General features: G+C 40.1%; 2 protein-coding genes across 2 annotated transcripts in view; one reads left to right on the top strand and one right to left on the bottom strand.

The window, feature by feature from the left end:
- The first annotated feature begins 670 nt into the window (after nucleotides 1–670).
- smyd2b (SET and MYND domain containing 2b) lies at nucleotides 671–9,807 on the top strand. The gene is made up of 12 exons (XM_039781673.1): nucleotides 671–894; nucleotides 2,682–2,745; nucleotides 3,259–3,369; nucleotides 3,475–3,535; nucleotides 6,263–6,387; nucleotides 6,570–6,637; nucleotides 7,267–7,369; nucleotides 8,173–8,283; nucleotides 8,420–8,540; nucleotides 8,774–8,948; nucleotides 9,041–9,149; nucleotides 9,397–9,807. The coding sequence occupies exons 1-12, from the start codon at nucleotides 725–727 to the stop codon at nucleotides 9,475–9,477; spliced, it is 1,299 nt and encodes a 432-aa protein (XP_039637607.1). The 5' UTR covers nucleotides 671–724; the 3' UTR covers nucleotides 9,478–9,807.
- Nucleotides 9,808–10,344: 537 nt separating this feature from the next.
- The window catches only part of LOC120546612 (tyrosine-protein phosphatase non-receptor type 14-like), a 43,104-nt gene continuing 35,941 nt past the window's right edge, over nucleotides 10,345–17,507 (bottom strand). The window contains exons 16-20 of the mRNA XM_039781672.1: nucleotides 17,271–17,489; nucleotides 15,560–15,688; nucleotides 15,100–15,334; nucleotides 14,276–14,439; nucleotides 10,345–12,348 (exon numbers count right to left, since the gene is read on the bottom strand). Of these exons, the coding sequence (XP_039637606.1) occupies nucleotides 12,220–12,348; nucleotides 14,276–14,439; nucleotides 15,100–15,334; nucleotides 15,560–15,688; nucleotides 17,271–17,489 (876 nt within the window). The 3' untranslated portion in view covers nucleotides 10,345–12,219. The remainder of the gene's footprint in view (nucleotides 12,349–14,275; nucleotides 14,440–15,099; nucleotides 15,335–15,559; nucleotides 15,689–17,270; nucleotides 17,490–17,507) is intronic.

The following is a 17,507-nucleotide window of genomic DNA, read 5'->3' on the forward strand; positions in this document are numbered from 1 at the left end:
AAAGTAATAAAAAGTCATAGTATCATATGTCATAAAAGTTTCAAAGAACCAAAAGTGAAATGATTTACGTTCAGTTTTTTAACCTGGCAATATAGTTTCAGTTTAGTTTCAGTTTTTCTTGGAGGTTTTAGTTTTTATTTAGTTTGTTCACTAAAAATAATTTTACAGCTTATTTTCGTTTGGTTTTAATAACCTTGATAGTATGCCATAGAGTCATAAAAAGTCAGAGTAGCCTATAATATGTCAAAAGAAGTAATAAAAAGGTATAGTATAGTAGGTCATAAAAAAATCATAAAAAGTAATAGTAAAGTATGTCATAAAAAATGGAATAAAAAGTCATAGTTTAGTGTGTCATAAATAATGTCATAAAAAAGTAATAAATTAGTATTGTGTCAAATTATTCCAAGGGAATGAGGGGGTCCCCGGTATTTATCTTGTAAGGGGGTCCATGGCTGAAAAGATTGAGAACCTGGCTCCCTAAATCAATTATTGGGTACTTTAACAAAAGTAAAATGTTTGGCTGTCAAAATAAAAACTTTTACAATGTTTTCTTAGTTTTTATAAAACTACAACCGGGCTCTCTGCCTTTGGATGCTACTATGAACTATTATTAGAAGGGTGACGCCCCTACGCTTGGAGCTGAGGTGTCACATCCCACTTTTCTCCCAGGTCCATGTTGTGAGTGAAAGGTCATTTTGAAGGAAGACAACCCGAAGGAGGCACTATGATGGGCAGCATCGAGGGACTTGAGAGGTTTGACAGTCCTGGTAAAGGCCGAGGTCTCCGCGTTACCAGACCCTTTAAAGTTGGAGAGTTGCTGTTTTCCAGCCCGGCGTACTCTTTTGTGCTGTCACTATCAGAGAGAGGCTGCTACTGCGAGTTCTGCTTTACCAGGTAAGTAAAGGGTTATTTTTATCACTGTGTGCTGAGACAACGTATTTTCTGTTTGAGTGTTACTTGAGAGTTCATAAAGAGTTTTATCTGTCTGTTTCGCAACCTTTGAGATGATACCTGACATCATTTGGCTGGATATCCTGCAACACACCATTACATATGATTCACACACACACACACACACACACACACACACACAAACACACGCCACGACACACACACACACACACACACACACACACACACACACACACACACACACACACCATTTAGGCACTTTGGGCACTTTGTCATGAATATGCCACTCAATAAAATCTATTTTGGTTATCTGGTTCATGTATCTCCTGTTCCACATTTACCCTCTGTGACCCGCTGTGAAAGTATTTGAATGGTGAAGCTGAGCAAAAGATGTTGTGACCTGAGTAGCATCATGATTACATACAGTGTATTTCAATATCTCAAGATATTACAATATCACTGGTCATCTATTTTGCAGACATAGTATTTAATTATGTATTTAAATCAGTTGATGTAGTACTCACATAGTCAGGTAATCATAAATGCATAAATTCATATAGTGTATTCTCCTGAGATAATTTCAAAATGACACACAGCTATGTCAGTGGTTTACTCATAAATGACATTTATTCGTACATTCAGCTCTTGATTGTGCTTGGCTGCATGTGTTCATATAATCTAATCTAATGGTTCTGTAAGGTTCATTGTGGATGATTTACACTGAAGGTACTGTAATGTGTCCTCTTTCAATAAATGATGCTGCTGTGCTGCTTTATTAAACTTTCTTTTAACTGAAAAGTCTAATTATGTGCACAGTTTAAATTTTGTGCAGTGACATTTTTAATATTGACCAGTGCTGATCCTCAATTATCAGGTGACAAAAAGAAGAATTTTTAAAAGCACGATTTCCTTTTTTCTGTTGTAAACCTAACCTCTACCTCTGACCTTAGCCTTGCCCCAATCCAAATCTAGTTGAGATCCTGAGACAGCCATTTAATTCAATTTTCTGTAAGTTAGAAAACACAGCTTCCAGAGACGCCGGCGTTTCTAAAGTGCATAGGGAGCCAGGAGACTAGAGGACTTTTGCAGATACAGTTATAGACAACCCATTGTTTTATCATAGAGGATCAATGATGTTTGACAGCGCTCACTTTAATTGACCACTGTGTGTAGACTGCAGTCTCTGTATGGTTGAACCAATCACCAGCGTGAAACTCTGGGTTACACTTGCACTTTACATCGGGTAGTGTGTTGCCAGCCTGTCATGTTCATTCACCACTAAGCAGTTTGTTGGACTTGGTCTGACTACCGACCAAAGTGTCTAAAAAATTAAATGGGTGGACTTTTGGACCGCTTTATTTTTCAAAGTGGTAGAGAGACAGCTGGTCTGTTTTAAGGTCAGCTCTATTAATACCACAGAATGTTAGTTAAACCTCTTTGTTGCTATCAGTTACGAGGCCACTAGCAACTGCTGGTTCTTGTCTCAGAACCATGGAGCAGGAAGTTTAAATGTCCATACAAACACTTACACACTGAAGCACCTCGATCCTCATATACAGATTCATTCACAACATTAAAGTGTGATATCTACACACCAATCTTTTGGATGCAGGTTGATATCCACTGAGCTGTGATGTCTTACGTTTGAGTGTTGTTTGTTTAAGTCTGGGAAAGTAAATTATACGCAGATGTGTGAGAATCTTTCAGGAACGTTTTAATCATATGCTCTTTGCTATCCATAATAGACCCTGTATTTTTGTCATTTATAGGAAAGAGGGCTTGGCAAGATGTGGAAAGTGCAAGAAAGCCTTCTACTGCGGTGTGAAATGCCAGGTAGTAAACGGTTGGGGGAGGGACAGAATGACTCTGTAATGTAATGATTCCTGTGTAAGATAATGGACCCTATATTGTAGTTCAGGGCTCCAAACAATTACTGTGTATTTCCGTCACAACATCTACTGTATGTTGCACAATCACAAGCAGATTAACTCATGAATGATATTTGCTTATGCACAAATGTCATCGCTGAATTCCTGTCACTCTAATAATGTAAAGCTGAGCCTGCAAAGCTGAGTAAGAGATGACCTAAAATAGTCCCTGGGGATCCCAAGGGATGAGGGTAACATTCAGAATAACACAGTGTGGAGTCACATCACATCTTTTTGCTTAATGTTTCAGCCGGCAGTGTAGCTCAGGGGCCATAAATGCCAACTGTTAGGCCTTTTGTTGTGGTGCGACCTAAACTGTAAATAGTTGGCTCAACCGTATATGTTTACAATTGAATCGGCTTTAAACTACAGGGCTGTGCTTTTGTGTGCAGTTACAATATTGATGTATGTTGTATAGAAAGGGGACTGGGCCATGCACAAGCTGGAATGCTCTGCAATGACTGCATTCGGAGAGAACTGGTGCCCGTCAGAGATGTCCCGCCTGGTGGCCCGGATCCTCGCCAAGAAGGTTGGCAAGAATTTAATAAAAGACACCACGTCCTTTTGGAGTGTTTTCTGGCACATACTGTGATTCACTGAGGTCATTTTTGTTAATAGTGTCTATTTTCCACAGAAAATGCAGAAAGAAAGATGTGCTTCTGAGAGGATCTTGCTCATAGAAGAGATCCAATCACGTGAGTAAATGCTCCTTTAACGCGCATGCATGGTTGTGTTTGTGATTAGCTCTTTGGGGACAACCCTTATAAACCTACTTGGAAAGTGTCAGATTTAGTATGAAGTGTTCAGACCGCATTTTCATTTTTCGGTCAAATGGCCTTTTGAATGGGAGTGCTAGGTGCACTTTTATGCTAGCTATGCTCAAAATAGCTATTTTTAAAACACTAAGAAGGCTCGACACAACATTAAACTTTGCTCGAAGTATCACCAGGGCTCTACACTTTAACAAAAGCATTGACAACATTGTTTGTGTACCCAGAGTTTACTAAAAAGAAAGGTTTTGAACAACTCACCACAGCTCGTTGTTTCCGGCCGCAGCCTTTTTATCAGTCAAAAACAATCGATTTCCGAATGCAACATAACAGGGAGGAGAGTAAAGATGGAAAGCTCCTAAAGCTTAGTTCCATATACATGCACGGATTATTTCTTGTTTTGTCGTTATTGAAAAACAATATTGACCTTGTAGTTGAAAAAGGAGCCTCATATGGAGTCCGTTCATTCACATTTGGATATCGACTCGTTTTGACTGCCGAGGTGGTAGCGGCCGGAAACAACAAGCGCTACGGTGAGTTGTTCAAAACCATTCTTTTTAGTAAACTCTGGGTACACAAACAATGTTGTCAATGCTTTTGTTAAGGTGTAGAGCCCCTGGTGACACTTCGAGCAAAGTTTAATGTCGTGTCGAGCCTGTTGTGCCGATTCCGTCCCAAATATGCTTTTAAACGAAAGTTTGACTTGGGTACATTCACAAAAAGACCCTAGGTTGCATTTTGGCGAGAGTAACGCTTTAACAGACTTTCTCCTGCATATTGTTTTAATCACGTTTCATGACCTCCTGCTTTGCTCCTGTGATAACTACTATGGCCGCTAGAGGGCGCCACCGCCTAACAATTAATGTAAATATGGTAATTGCTGTTTGTACAAATGACCTATGGGGTCGTTTTTCAAGGCAATTATAGTCTAAAATAAATTCTGCTAATACGTATGCATACTACTCTGGGTAAATACATGTTTAAAAAATATACACTACCGGTCAAAAGTTTAAGAACACCCCAATTTTTCCAGGTTTTTATTGAAATTCATACAGTTTAATGTCTTATTGTACTCTGAAATGAAAGAATAGAACAAATGAACAATTTAAGTTAAAAAAGAAATCATGGAATCAATTTATAAACCAAAATGTATTCTAAATTTTTGACTCATCAAAGTAGCCCCCTTTGGCAGATATAACAGCTGAACACACTTGTGGCATTCTTTCTACAATGGAAATCAAATATTCTTCAGAAAGTTCTTCCCAACTCTGTTGCAGAAGTTCCCATAAATGTGTGGCACTTGTAGGTTGCTTTGCTTTCACTTTTCTGTCCAGTTCATCCCAAACCAGCTCAATGGGGTTTAAGTCTGGTGACTGTGCTGGCCACTCCATGTTTTTAAGCTTAACCCATCTTGTTCTTTTTTGCTAATGTAGTTCTGGCATAGCTTGGACTTATGTTTTGGGTCATTATCTTGCTGTAGGATAAACCCCTGACCAACTAGGCGCATACCTAGGGTACTGCATGGCGCTGCAAAATGCTGTGGTAGCCGTTTTGGTTCAGGGTGCCTTTCACTCTGTACAAATCACCGACCCTGGATCCAGCAAAACAGCCCCAGACCATCACGCTTCCTCCTCCATGTTTGACAGTTGATGTCACACACTGAGGAACCATCCTTTCACCTACTCGACGGCGTACAAAAATCCTGCATGATGAACCGAAGATTTCAAATTTTGATTCATCGTACCTTCTTCCAGTCTTTAGTAGTCCATTGATGATGTTTCTTGGCCCAGGCAAGCCTCTTTTTCTTATTCTGACGTCTTAGCAATGGCTTTCTTGCTGCAACTGACCTATCAAACCTGCAGCTCCAAGTCTTCTCTTTACAGTTGAAACTGACACTTGCTTATTACGACCACTATTAAGTTGTGCTTGAAGCTGTTGTCCTGTGAGCCGCCTATCACGCAAACTGTTGACTCTCAGAAACTTGTCTTCTGATTCTGTTGTGGCTTTGGGTCTGCCAGTCCTCTTCCTGTCAGAGTTTCCCCCAGTTTCTAAGTACCTTTTGATGGTGAAGAATACTGTACTCACTGACATCTTGACCTTTTCGCAATTTCTCTGTAGGAAAGACCAACATTCTTAAGTGTTATGATGGTCTGTCTCTCTTCCATTGTTAATTGCCTTTTTCCCGCCATTTTTATAGCAACACACTACTTTCTGCAGTACAATACTGTTCAAATAATGCTCATGAGGGTACGGTACCACAGTGTGTTCCAACAATACTTGTATACAAACAGAGGGGGTTGTAAGTAATCCAGACAAGTTGGAACACCTGTGGGAATTGGTAGCACCAACTTTCAAAGCTTTATCAACCTCCTTTGCTGCAGAACAGCTTTACATTGTTTACCCATTTCTTGTTCCCTGAAAAAGGCCTTTTTGTAAAATACTGAAATGTACATTATTTTTCAGTTTTGGGTAACCTTACTTTTTTTTTAACCTCAGGCAGTTATCACTTACCTTTGTACCATTTCAAGCTATTCATTGGACTTGAACTGCTAAAATTTCAATAAAAAACTAAAATAATTGGGGTGTTCTAAAACTTTTGACCAGTAGTGTATGTTTCATCAATCAAAATGTCTATTCCTATTCCTGTAACAGACGTGGAGGATGTAGACAATGAGAAAAGAGAGATGACTGAGTCAGATATTGCCGGACTGCATCGCTTTTTCTCCAAACATTTGGAGTTGCCCGACCATAAAGACCTTCTCACACTCTTCTCCCAGGTACCACACACACAGACACACAAATGACTGGTGATAATAATATCTATAGAATCTTACTTTCTCTTTGCTGTCCTTATCAAGGAAGCATAGAAAGAAGAACAAAAAAATATAAATCATTTGATGTTTTGGTCACATGTATTTGCATTGTTTTCTTTCTCTTCACTATGTCATTTATTCAACAGGTTGCCTGTAATGGTTTCACTATAGAGGATGATGAACTGTCCCACATGGGTACTGCAATCTACCCAGAGTAAGAAGGAAAACTCACATGCATACATACAAGCACATTTTCATTCTGTACTCTTTCAACTACACATGTAAAGGGCACAGTATATTAGACAGTATTTCCCTTACATTTGTGGTTCTAAATGTCTTTTCTCTTCTGTGGATATGTGTTAGTTCCTTGATTTTATTTTTTGGCTTTGGCCATGCATGCTAAATGCTACAATTAGCAGTATTTGTTCATGTTTTAAAGGTCAGTATCTGGAGCAACATGTAACAGATATCTAAAGAGGCGAGATTATCACTTCCTTGCAAGACAACTTTTCTTCTCCTGTTGGTCATTTGGTAGTACAATCGGCTCCCTGCTGTGGCTGAGGCTGTTAAGTTTTCAAATTTGCCATTTTAAGCTATTTCCAGCCTGCCACCCAGGTAATAGCAAGGTCGCTAACATATGTATGTCACTCAAGACCTCTCTATAAGAGCACTTGTAGCATAGTGTTGGTAATACCACTTCCACAAATGTTAGTTATTACTGTATCATTAATAATAACAAGTTGGCTCTTTTCTCACTGCTCCTATGTCATCAAATGTAAGAAAGTAGAGAGCTGGATTTTTATTCTAATTTGATTCTTTCCCTGTGTGTCTGTCTCTCCAAAGTGTGGCACTGATAAACCACAGCTGTCTTCCCAGTGTCATAGTCACATATAAGGGGACGTCTGCTGAGGTTCGAGCAGTGAAGAACATGAATCCTGGAGATGAAGTGAGGAAAAGGGACAGCTGCCATGAGAGGGGGTTGGGTTCATGTTTTCAAGTGTGTGTGAATGGAGAAGGGAGCCGAGCTTATTACGATTGTGTGTGTGAAACGTGTCTTGCTGTTAGCTCGATTTGATTCTATTTGGTGGATCAGCCTGCGCTGAATCCAAATGAAGAAGATTTGCTAAATTGCTTTTAAACTACTAAATAACTTTAAATGACACAATACTTAATTTTCATCTTCCAGTGATATATAGGAATTGTTCAACTTTGAATGATGTGTAAGCCAGACATTTTTTTTTATTGTGTTTTCTGCCTTGACTTTAAAGGAAAAGTTAAACATTTTGGCAATGCGCTTAGCTTTCCTACCAAGAGTTGGAGAAGATGTATATAACTGTCTTGCCAGAGAGTGATATCAATCTTCTCATCTAACTCTCGACAAGAAAGCAAATAGCCAAATTTTTTCAAACGATTCCTCTAAATCTTGAAACAAACTTAATAGGTTGTGGTTCTCCGGTCTCTTTCTCAACACAGGAAGTTTGGGATTCAAATATAATACGGAAGAGATAGTAGCTTACAAATGGAGAAGGAGACTTGAACATTGTGATATTGTGAGATTGAAAGTCTTTGCCATGACATCACTGCTGGCGTATAGTTCCACGTGAATGACAGTTTACTGCTGTAGAAGAAGAAGAATGTGTGTGGTTTAAAGGGGGAATGCAGCAGCTGATTAAAGTGGCTGGCATGGTTATTTTTAGACTAACCTTGTAACCTGAAGAAAAATGAGGAAAGTGTTATTTCCACTTCTAGGTGCTCATCAGCTACATAGATCTCCTCTATCCAACAGACGACCGTAACAACAGGCTGAGAGAGTTCTATTATTTCACCTGTCAATGCCAGGAATGCAAAACCAAGTCCAGTGTAAGACACCACAGGAAGTGCTGAGTGAAAAAAAATACTTAATCATACAACTGCCATTGCAATTCATGTGTAAAATTTAGAAACAAAACCGCATGGTTTGGTTGACTATCGTGCTCTGTGTCCTGTCTTCCTCCAGGACAAGGCAAAGTTGAAAGTGCGTAAGCAGAGTGACCCCATCGAGCAAGAGGTCATCAGCAACATGGTGCGCTATGCCAGGAAAACCATCAGAGAGTTCCGGGCCCTCAAACGCATAAAAAATATCCTTTAATGTCACTAAATTACATCGTCTCTTGTGTTGTACAATTCGTTTGCACTTTTAATTTAATTTTGCAGCTGCACCTGCAGGTTCAATCAGTGCTTATTAAGCTTTCTTATGCAGATATTATTCTTTAGCAAAGTAGCTTTCAAGACTCTAAACCATCTGTTTATATGTTCAGAGGCCCTTTGAAATCTCAGTTAAAACTTGATGCAGCCCTTGACTCTGTGGCACCCCCTAGTGAGTTGCTGGAGATGTGTGAACAGAGCCTGGATGAGATGGGTGCTGTCTTTGATGACGCCAATGTCTACATGCTTCACATGATGTACCAGGCCATGGGGGTTTGTCTCTACATGCAAGATCCAGACGGAGCTATCAGATACGGCGAGAAGATCATCAAACCTTACAGGTGATGAGAAACAGTGAACAGTTTGAAAAGTTCTAAAGGTGATAAAAAAAAAAATAGTAATCATCAATATGTATGATCTCTTTCCAATGCAGCAAGCTGTATCCACCCTACTCTTTGAATGTGTCCTCCATGTACCTCAAGTTGGGCAGACTGTACATGGGGCTGGAGAGGTACTCAGTGGGCATCAGCGCTCTCAAGAAGGTAACATGACCTGCTGAGCTTTTACATCAGACTTTCATACTCAAAAACAGCAGCTACAAAGCACTTTTAACCAAGTCAACAAAGTAAATGCTATTATGATAAACTTGAACAAAAATCATTAGGCCTGGGTATCATTTTAAAACTAGGATATTAGTTTCTGTATCAAGTACCTTACTTAGAGGAATATACCTAGAAATCATGTACATATTTTTATGCTGTACAATTATATATGTTTGTTTGCACACAGGCAATGGCCATAATGGAAGTGGCTCATGGGAGGGATCACCTCTACTTGACAGAGTTGCACAAAGAGATGACACGAAAATGATGAGAAAGGAAAGAAATGATGTTGAACACAGCTGATCCGAAGCGACTGCAAACACTCCTTTGATTAGGAGCTTCACAGAACTGAAGAAACATTCTACTCTTTTTGATACTGAAGCAAAGATAGAGAGCATTCATGGTTTTTATGCAAAGTTTTGTGCAACAAAAATATTTTTGGATATTAAACTTTTTACAACAGTGTGATGTATGCAAGAACCTATTAGTTTGTTGGATGCAGGATACTTTTGTACCAAGCGTGCATTTAATGTTCAGTTATATGCAAATGTGAAAGTCTGACATTGTAAACAGTGCTTTTTACTCATGTTGACCATAAGGTGTTTAATAATTATTTTCCAAATTGTTAATGATTTTGTGTTTGTTTAGGCTTGTGACTGACACGTCAGCTGGGCCCTGTCATTTATCGGGGTCAAGTTGTTTACATATGAGTGGGGGGGGGTCAATTCAACAAAATCCCTGTCAGCCAATCAGGACAGCTGCCTCACCACAAGGGGCCTATTAAAGCTGTAGAATGGGCCTGAGTCACAATGGCGATTTGGGATAGCGCACCGTCAGGGGCGTTGGACTGGGGGGGGGGGGGAAAGAGGACGGAGTACCCAGGGCCCTCATGTGAGGAGGGCCCAAAAGGATGATAGAATGAATAGCTGTGGATGCGGGGAGGGGCCCATAGAAAATGCCTTTCTACAGGGCCCAGAATTTTGTGCTATGCCCCTGAGCACCATGTTTGCACTAGAACTTTGTGTGAGTGCTCTGTTCTAATTAATGTCTCCAGTACTGACAGAGAACCCCCTTTCCAACACATGCATTATTATTAGCTAACGGAAATCAAATAAATGAATTTGTGGCAACAGTCTTAAAGAAAATAAGGCTTTATTGCATAATAAGCAAGTATAACATATCTGGGGAGAGAAAAACAAAAGACTTGATGCACTGAAAACACATATACAAAATATATGTACACATACTCTGAAAAGGTATTTTTGCCAACAAAAAAAAATTAAGGGGAAAAATTAAATATAAACAAACAGTGGAATGCTGTGTAAGGAAATACTGTCACAAAGAGAACAGAAGTGCAACAAAACACTTATATGTCAAGAGAGCATAAAGCTTATACTTATTTGAGAATATATACAATGAAATATAAAAATGCATGCATAGTTTATTATGTTGCGGTATTTTTAGGGTACCAAGTCAAAAAAAGAAACTATATAAAGAATTTGTAGAAATCTTTTCTCACATGCCCATTCTGTACAAAGTTACTTTGGACATGGCTGGCTTTGCATCATGATTCAGAAAAATAAAAAAGAATATTTCACGTAACATGTACAGTATAAGGAAATTCTTCAGAGTCTAATTTTATAAACAGGATACAGGAACATGGCAACATAATCAATTGGGTATGGATCAGATTAGTACTAACGGCTGCCAATTTTTTGGTCCAAAGTCACTTCTTACTATTATCCTTCAAAAATAAACCAAGACATCAGTATTCTCCTACTGCCAAATCTTTACCTGAGAGTTTGGTAAATGATTTGAAATGTTAAAGTTGTTCTCATAACAAAACACAAACTATTAAATACTGATTCAAAGATTTAATCTTTGGAGGTAAAAAAGGAATTTAGTGTACCAAACCCATCCAGAACCCTAAAACAAGGAAAGGGCTGTCAGCTTCCCCTTGTTTCATGTTTCAATAAGGCACAATGATACATTGCATACAGTATTTTCTGTATAAGGACACAATTCTCTATTGACAGCAAACTGTAAAATTATATTTATAAATGACCTCTAATTCATCAGACAAAAACCTTTTAGACTTTTGAAATGTTTTTAGGTAAGAAATGTGTTAAGACACATTTGAACGCAAGGAGCAGTGAGTCAAGAAACAATCAACTGTTAAAATGAACTTTGTGTGTGCTTGTGGGGGAGGATCTTAATAGAAATGTATCAAGGAAAATGTCAGCGATCCTTTTGACATTGACAGGAAAGCTTTTCGAAAGATATAGTAAAAATTAAAAGTGACAGGGCAAGGATCAACATGCTTGTCAATGCTCCATTCAATTGCAAAGGTGGCCACAATCTTAAAAGAAATAAATAAAAACATTTGTTACAATGTTGAAGTAAATATTTGCCATCAATACTTAAAGGGAACATGTTATTATTTTAACAGTGATTTAAAGAATACTTTTGTTTGGCAAACTCTTTCAGAGTATAGAAAATAGTCATAATACTGCTGCCATCTACTGTTCATGCAGCATAGTGCCAGCTCTAATAATGGCTAAATAATAAATGAGAAATGTAGCAGGCAGGCAATCTATCCAAACTGAAACTGAGATTTAATTCTCAAGATATTTGTTAAGAAATCTCTAGCACACACGGAGCATATAGACATGCATTGGGAAAAAGCACAAACATGCATTCTCCGCACAGAAGGACCAGGTCCAAGAATTAAACCCAGGGGAAAAAAACAACTACACTCATTAGGAGAAATGGTCGTCAATTTCTATACAGGCCTACAAAAATCCTTTCCTCCCTTGAGGTGAGTTTGTATGAAAATCCACCAGAATTTCCATAAACTGCCACAAAGAAAACGGATCTCTGTATCTGCTTCCAACCAGCTATCAGTCATACTGTATCTTTTGCACAGTCCTCATGTTTATTTGAAGGACCATTGTTGTTCTCTGGTGCCATTCTGCCACGTCATGTAAGGTCAAAGGTCAGGACCCCAGGCTCAGATGAGGCGGGAGTTCTTGAGGAACTGAATAAGGACCTGGTAGACAAACTTGTACTGGGAAATGGTCTGCACCATCAGCATCCTCTGCTGCCTCAGCCCTGACAACATGGTGGGAACCTCCACAGGCTGAAGGGAAGGGAAGAAGAGACAGACAAAATACGGTGATTGAGAAGAAATAAAAAACTGAGAGACAATCATTTAGGGGTATAACCTGTAAAATGGACTCCGTATGTGTGCAGTAACAAGGCTACATGTATGTCAATTACAGAACCCACCGGCTATCGGTCTGAGGGCGATCAAGCCTCTGGGGGCAACGGCCAATATTTCTGGGGTTACGGTGTAGCAGGGCAGTTGGAGTCTCGCGGTATCACGTGATCCCGCGAGATCGCCGAGATGCGAGACCAATCAGTGTCCCACGAGGAGCAACTGGCAGCTACGGGTGTAATTTAGGTTTGTGTGACAACACGGAGAGGCGACTGTTTGTTCAAAAAACAATGGCGGCTCCCAAAAAGGTTAGTGTAGATGCTACACTATCATCAGTTATAAGCAGAACTGGAGAGTATTTATTTATTGAAAAAAAGAGCAAAGAACGGCACTCTTCTCCTGATTGGCTTCGGCGAGAGTTTGATAGACAGGTGGTTCATACAATCACCGGCCAGCTATTGCTTGAAAGTGCCCACCCTTTTCCAAATAGTTTCTAATTCTTCTCAGATGGTTCTGTGTAACAAACCATCTGGGGCACCAGGTTAGGTGTTTTTGCAGTTTCTAGAACATAAAATTCCTAGAACTCTTTTTTTCTCGTGTTCCGACTTGACCAATTTGGGGATTTTTAAGTTCCTCTGGCTGCAGTTTCTGTAACTCTTTCAGCTCCTACTTCAGGGCAGGGTCTTTTCGCTGTTCCCTTTTCAGCATAGGGACCTAGGTAAATGAGGGTCGGGTTTCTGGTACAGACAGACCAACAACTGGACAATTTTAACAATTTTCGCCATCTTATTCATCACTAAATTCACTTCTGACAACGTTTTAGGCACGAAATGAACTGTTAACATTTCGAATATAGGCAGTCTTGCAAAAATTCATGCCGAATTGACAATTTGCTTCAAAGTTTTCGGAGGTGGGAAGCTCCATGAAGTGAGGCGACAGCCAGCAGGTGCCTGCCCCGGCCGCGAGCTCTTCACTCGGCCAGTCCTGCTCAGAAACCCCGCTGTAAGGCGGAGGTCTCTCAGACCTCTCGTAAATAAGAGGCTTTTATTTCGTCGTTGACGGTTCGTTTGTTCAAATATCACAACACATGTCCATCATAAGATTAATGGGAACCTGTGGTAAACTGTCTTTTCGGAGTTAAACTCCACAAGCTTGCCCTGACCGATGCCGGGCAACCTATCAGCCCGTCACCCACACACGTCCCCACTGTGCAGCCGCGGCGGGGAGAGAGAGAGATACCAGTTTCTTTTTGGGAGACTTGTTTAAATTATGACAAATATGCTATATACATTAGATTTAGTATTTAGTTCATACTTTGTTGGTGTATTTGTTTTCTGATTTTAACGCTATAAAGACCATTGCCGTGCTTGCATCACTCTCTTACCCCTCCTAAAGTCCCTATGGCCACTTGGCCAGTGCGAATGCAAATGGGAAAAACGGTTTTGGGGGAGAGTAGTTAGTAGAACTGCTCAGAAGTGGACTTTTCCTATAACTACGTTCCTGTAACTACTTGGTCGGAAAGCGGCTATTGTCTCACTACAGAGGATTCACTGAGTATAATAACGGGATAATACCTGGTCTGCATACCTGGATGAGAAGGTGTATATAGTGTTTTACAAATGTGCTGCATCTTTTAAACAACTCTGCTTCCAGTGTTTTCTCAAGTTTTCAAGTCACATGATTTGCATCCTCATAGGAAACTTAAAAATATTAAGCTGTGTGTCAATTCATGAGATACTTGTTAGATATACAGTATATCTTGTCAAAGAAAAGCTGTGATCCTAAAAATGACAAAACCTTACAGCCCAATCAGACTCTTTGCAACCCTGTCACTTCACAGTCCACCCACCTCATTGTGCTCCAGGCAGCTGATCATGAGCTCAGTGAGGATGACCACTCCAGTGCGACCCACCCCGGCACTACAGTGAACCACCACAGGTGGATTGAGGCTCTTTGAGGTGTCCAGCATGGAGTTGGTGTGTCTCCTTACAGACTGGATCTCCTCAAGGTAGGCTGCAGGAAAGAAGAAGAAGACAAAGGTAAGATGTGGGAAATGTGTCTGCCAGGCTGAAGAGAGAATTTGTTGAATGTGGTTAACTGCTTTTGTTGCTCACTTGTTGTATAATGACATATTTTCAGAGCATGTGGCTTCTTTAAAAAGGAATGGCAATTACACACTTGCTTTCTTGAAAAACAATACCTTTCTCATATCAGATATGAAGCTAGAGCCAGGAGACGTTTAGCTTATCTTAGCTTAGGTTAAAGACTGCTGGGGGAAACGCTAGCATGACTCTATCCAAAAGGTAAAAACCACAAATTATAATTTTTACAATTCAGTTTTTGTATGGATTAAACAACTGTGAAAAAAAAACATGTAATCCTTTAGAGGTGCTGGTTGCTTTTTTTAACATTGAAGGAAGGCAGGCTAGCTTTTCCCCGTGCTCACAGTTTTTATGCTAGGCTAAGCTAACGGCCTCCTGGCTCTAGCTTTACCACAGCCGTGAGTGGGATGTCTAGACTAACTCTCTGAAAGAAAGTGAATGAGCATATTTCACAAAATGTCAAACTATTGCTTTAATTAGACATTAAATAATGAAAGTATGGTGACTGTTTCATCACTTCCTGTTATGTCTTGAAATTCCTACAAACAATGATGATTATGATGACACTCACAGAGGAATCCCTGGACATATTCGGGACAGCCCTTCTCAGGCCAGTCAGTGTACTGAAGGTGCCAGACCGTCCTCTCCTGGCCAGACAGAAGGTGTTTGACCTTTAACCCCGTGGTGGCGTAGCAGCCCGAGTCGGTGCGGAATTTGGTGGTCACCTTGAACTTGCCGTGAGTGGCTGAGTTGTGTTTGGATCCCAGTTTAGGCCAGTAGCGGTGACTCTTGGATCTGCCACCCTCCTGGATGGAAAAGATGGGAGGATTAGGATGGAAAAAAGAGAAGAAGGGGATGAGGGAAAATAGATGATGTGCTCTGACACTTAAATAAACATAATCCCATAATCACAAACACACAGTAACACACACACTCTCACTGTCATCCTATTTCTCACACACAGACAGACTCCAGCTGTCAGCCGCTGAAAAATATCCACATCTGTGTGTGCCATGTGTCCGTGTGTGTACCTCCTCGGCAGTAACCATGGCGATGACGTTGACCCCCTGCTCCCAGACCATCTGCCAGAAGTCGGCACAGGTGTTGGCTAGTGGGCCTTGGGTGGCAATGTAGTGCCACTCCTCCCCTCTGATCATCACCTGGGAACACACACACACACACACACACACACACACACACACACACACACACACACACACACACACACACACACACACACACACACACACACACACACACACACACACACACACACACACACACACAATAAATTTGTGCACAGTGACTGCAGAGTAAACAAGAATCTGCCTACACATGAGTAAAAAAACTAATCTGCTTACTAACAACCACATTTGAATTAAATAAAAACTCACACTTCAGCCAGAAATTAATGCATTTATACTAAAATATATTACATTTTAACAGCTTATTTACACACATTGACAATAATCTCATCCACCATTGGAGGGCAGTATAAACAATTTTCATCCACAGTTTGATTCTTTTCTCTCACTTATAAAATTCCCTCTTCTTTAACCTTCTTTTGCTTTCCCTAATTAGTAATCACAAGGCCACACACAGCACTGAAAAACTTCCCATCTTCAATACACCCCAACCACAGAGTGCCCTTGCATAATGAGCATGTCCCAGCTAATTCCTCAAGCCACCTTGTGACTGTAAACACTGTATTAGTAGATGGATGAGGAATAAACAAGGCCTTTTGTTCTGTGGCAGCTACCTTAAATGACGGGGGAAAGTAAGAGGGTTATACCGTGATAGGCAGTGATTCAGTGCTGCTTTTGTGAAATGCAAACTCATGCATACACACAAGCTTGCACACACACACACTGTTTGCAACTAAGCATGAATAGAGGGCTAGTGAGAGCAGCTCAGGTTGACTTAAAAGGGTTTGGAGTTTGGACCACATTCTTTGGGAATTCCACAAGGTCTATGAGCTTAAAGGCCCAAACAGCCTTCAACAACTGCCTTTCATCCCTTCCTCCGAGCCATTCGCTGCTTAGGAATGACCCTACAAAGACTAGCAGCGAGCTGAATGTGTCGTGTTGATGCTCTGTATTTAAATTTTTGGTGTATGATGTGGCTGTTGCAAAGTACTTTGATACTGATATAACTGTGATTAAGTGCCAAAGACATAAACTTGAATCTTATAAAACACTTTGTGAAATATTATATTACTTAATTCAACAGTTTTAACAGTCAATATCATTCTTTTCCTCTATATTGGTTGTCACTGAAAACTGACAGATGATAAAGTCTGATTTAAAACCCCGGCCGTCATGTTGACACAACACACATTCAATGTTGAAGGATATTATCTATCCACCTGTTTTTATGTGCATGTGTAACCATGTATCTCCAATTTTGGTGATACATTTTTTCAGATTAACTAATGATCAAGTGTTCCTTTATGGATTTAGCTACTTAAGATAAATAAACCATTTAAAAACCCATAGGATTTCCTGAAAAATCTATTATAACAAAGGCTTCTTTTCTTGGCTTATGAAAAGTTGACATTTTGGAGAAACATAGTTTTCATAAGAAGATAAACATATACAAAACAACTTCCCACCTTTGTTAACACAGTGAAAGCATCACATGAATTAGATCAAAGTCTGGATTACAAAGAGGTAGATGCTATTATCATCGCTTAAATTCCTTTTTACACTTTTTAGCATTTTACCCATGACCCCTTGAGTGCACCTTGATATGCGAGGCATTGATGTAGCCCGTGTTGTTCTCCTTGTTTGGTACAAGCTCAACCCGATTCTCTTCGTATGGAACAACGTCACGGAAACGGTTACGCTCAGTGTTTTCGGGCAGAGTTGCTGTAGTGAGAACACAGTCTGTCCTCTTCTTGGGCACCTGTTCATACTCAGTGAAGACCCGCTCCTCTTCCAGCTTCAACTCCAAGGTCTTACACTGAAGAGACAGAGAGAG

Source organism: Perca fluviatilis, chromosome 18, assembly GCF_010015445.1.
Source record: "Perca fluviatilis chromosome 18, GENO_Pfluv_1.0, whole genome shotgun sequence".
Lineage (NCBI taxonomy): Eukaryota > Metazoa > Chordata > Actinopteri > Perciformes > Percidae > Perca > Perca fluviatilis.

Coding starts and splice junctions, on each gene's coding strand:
- smyd2b (XM_039781673.1), top strand. CDS start 725: ATGATGGGCAGCATCGAGGGACTTGAGAGGTTTGACAGTCCTGGTAAA. Junction 2,746..3,258: donor ACTGCGGTGTGAAATGCCAG/GTAGTAAACGGT, acceptor TATGTTGTATAG/AAAGGGGACTGGGCCATGCA. Junction 8,949..9,040: donor AAGATCATCAAACCTTACAG/GTGATGAGAAAC, acceptor TTTCCAATGCAG/CAAGCTGTATCCACCCTACT.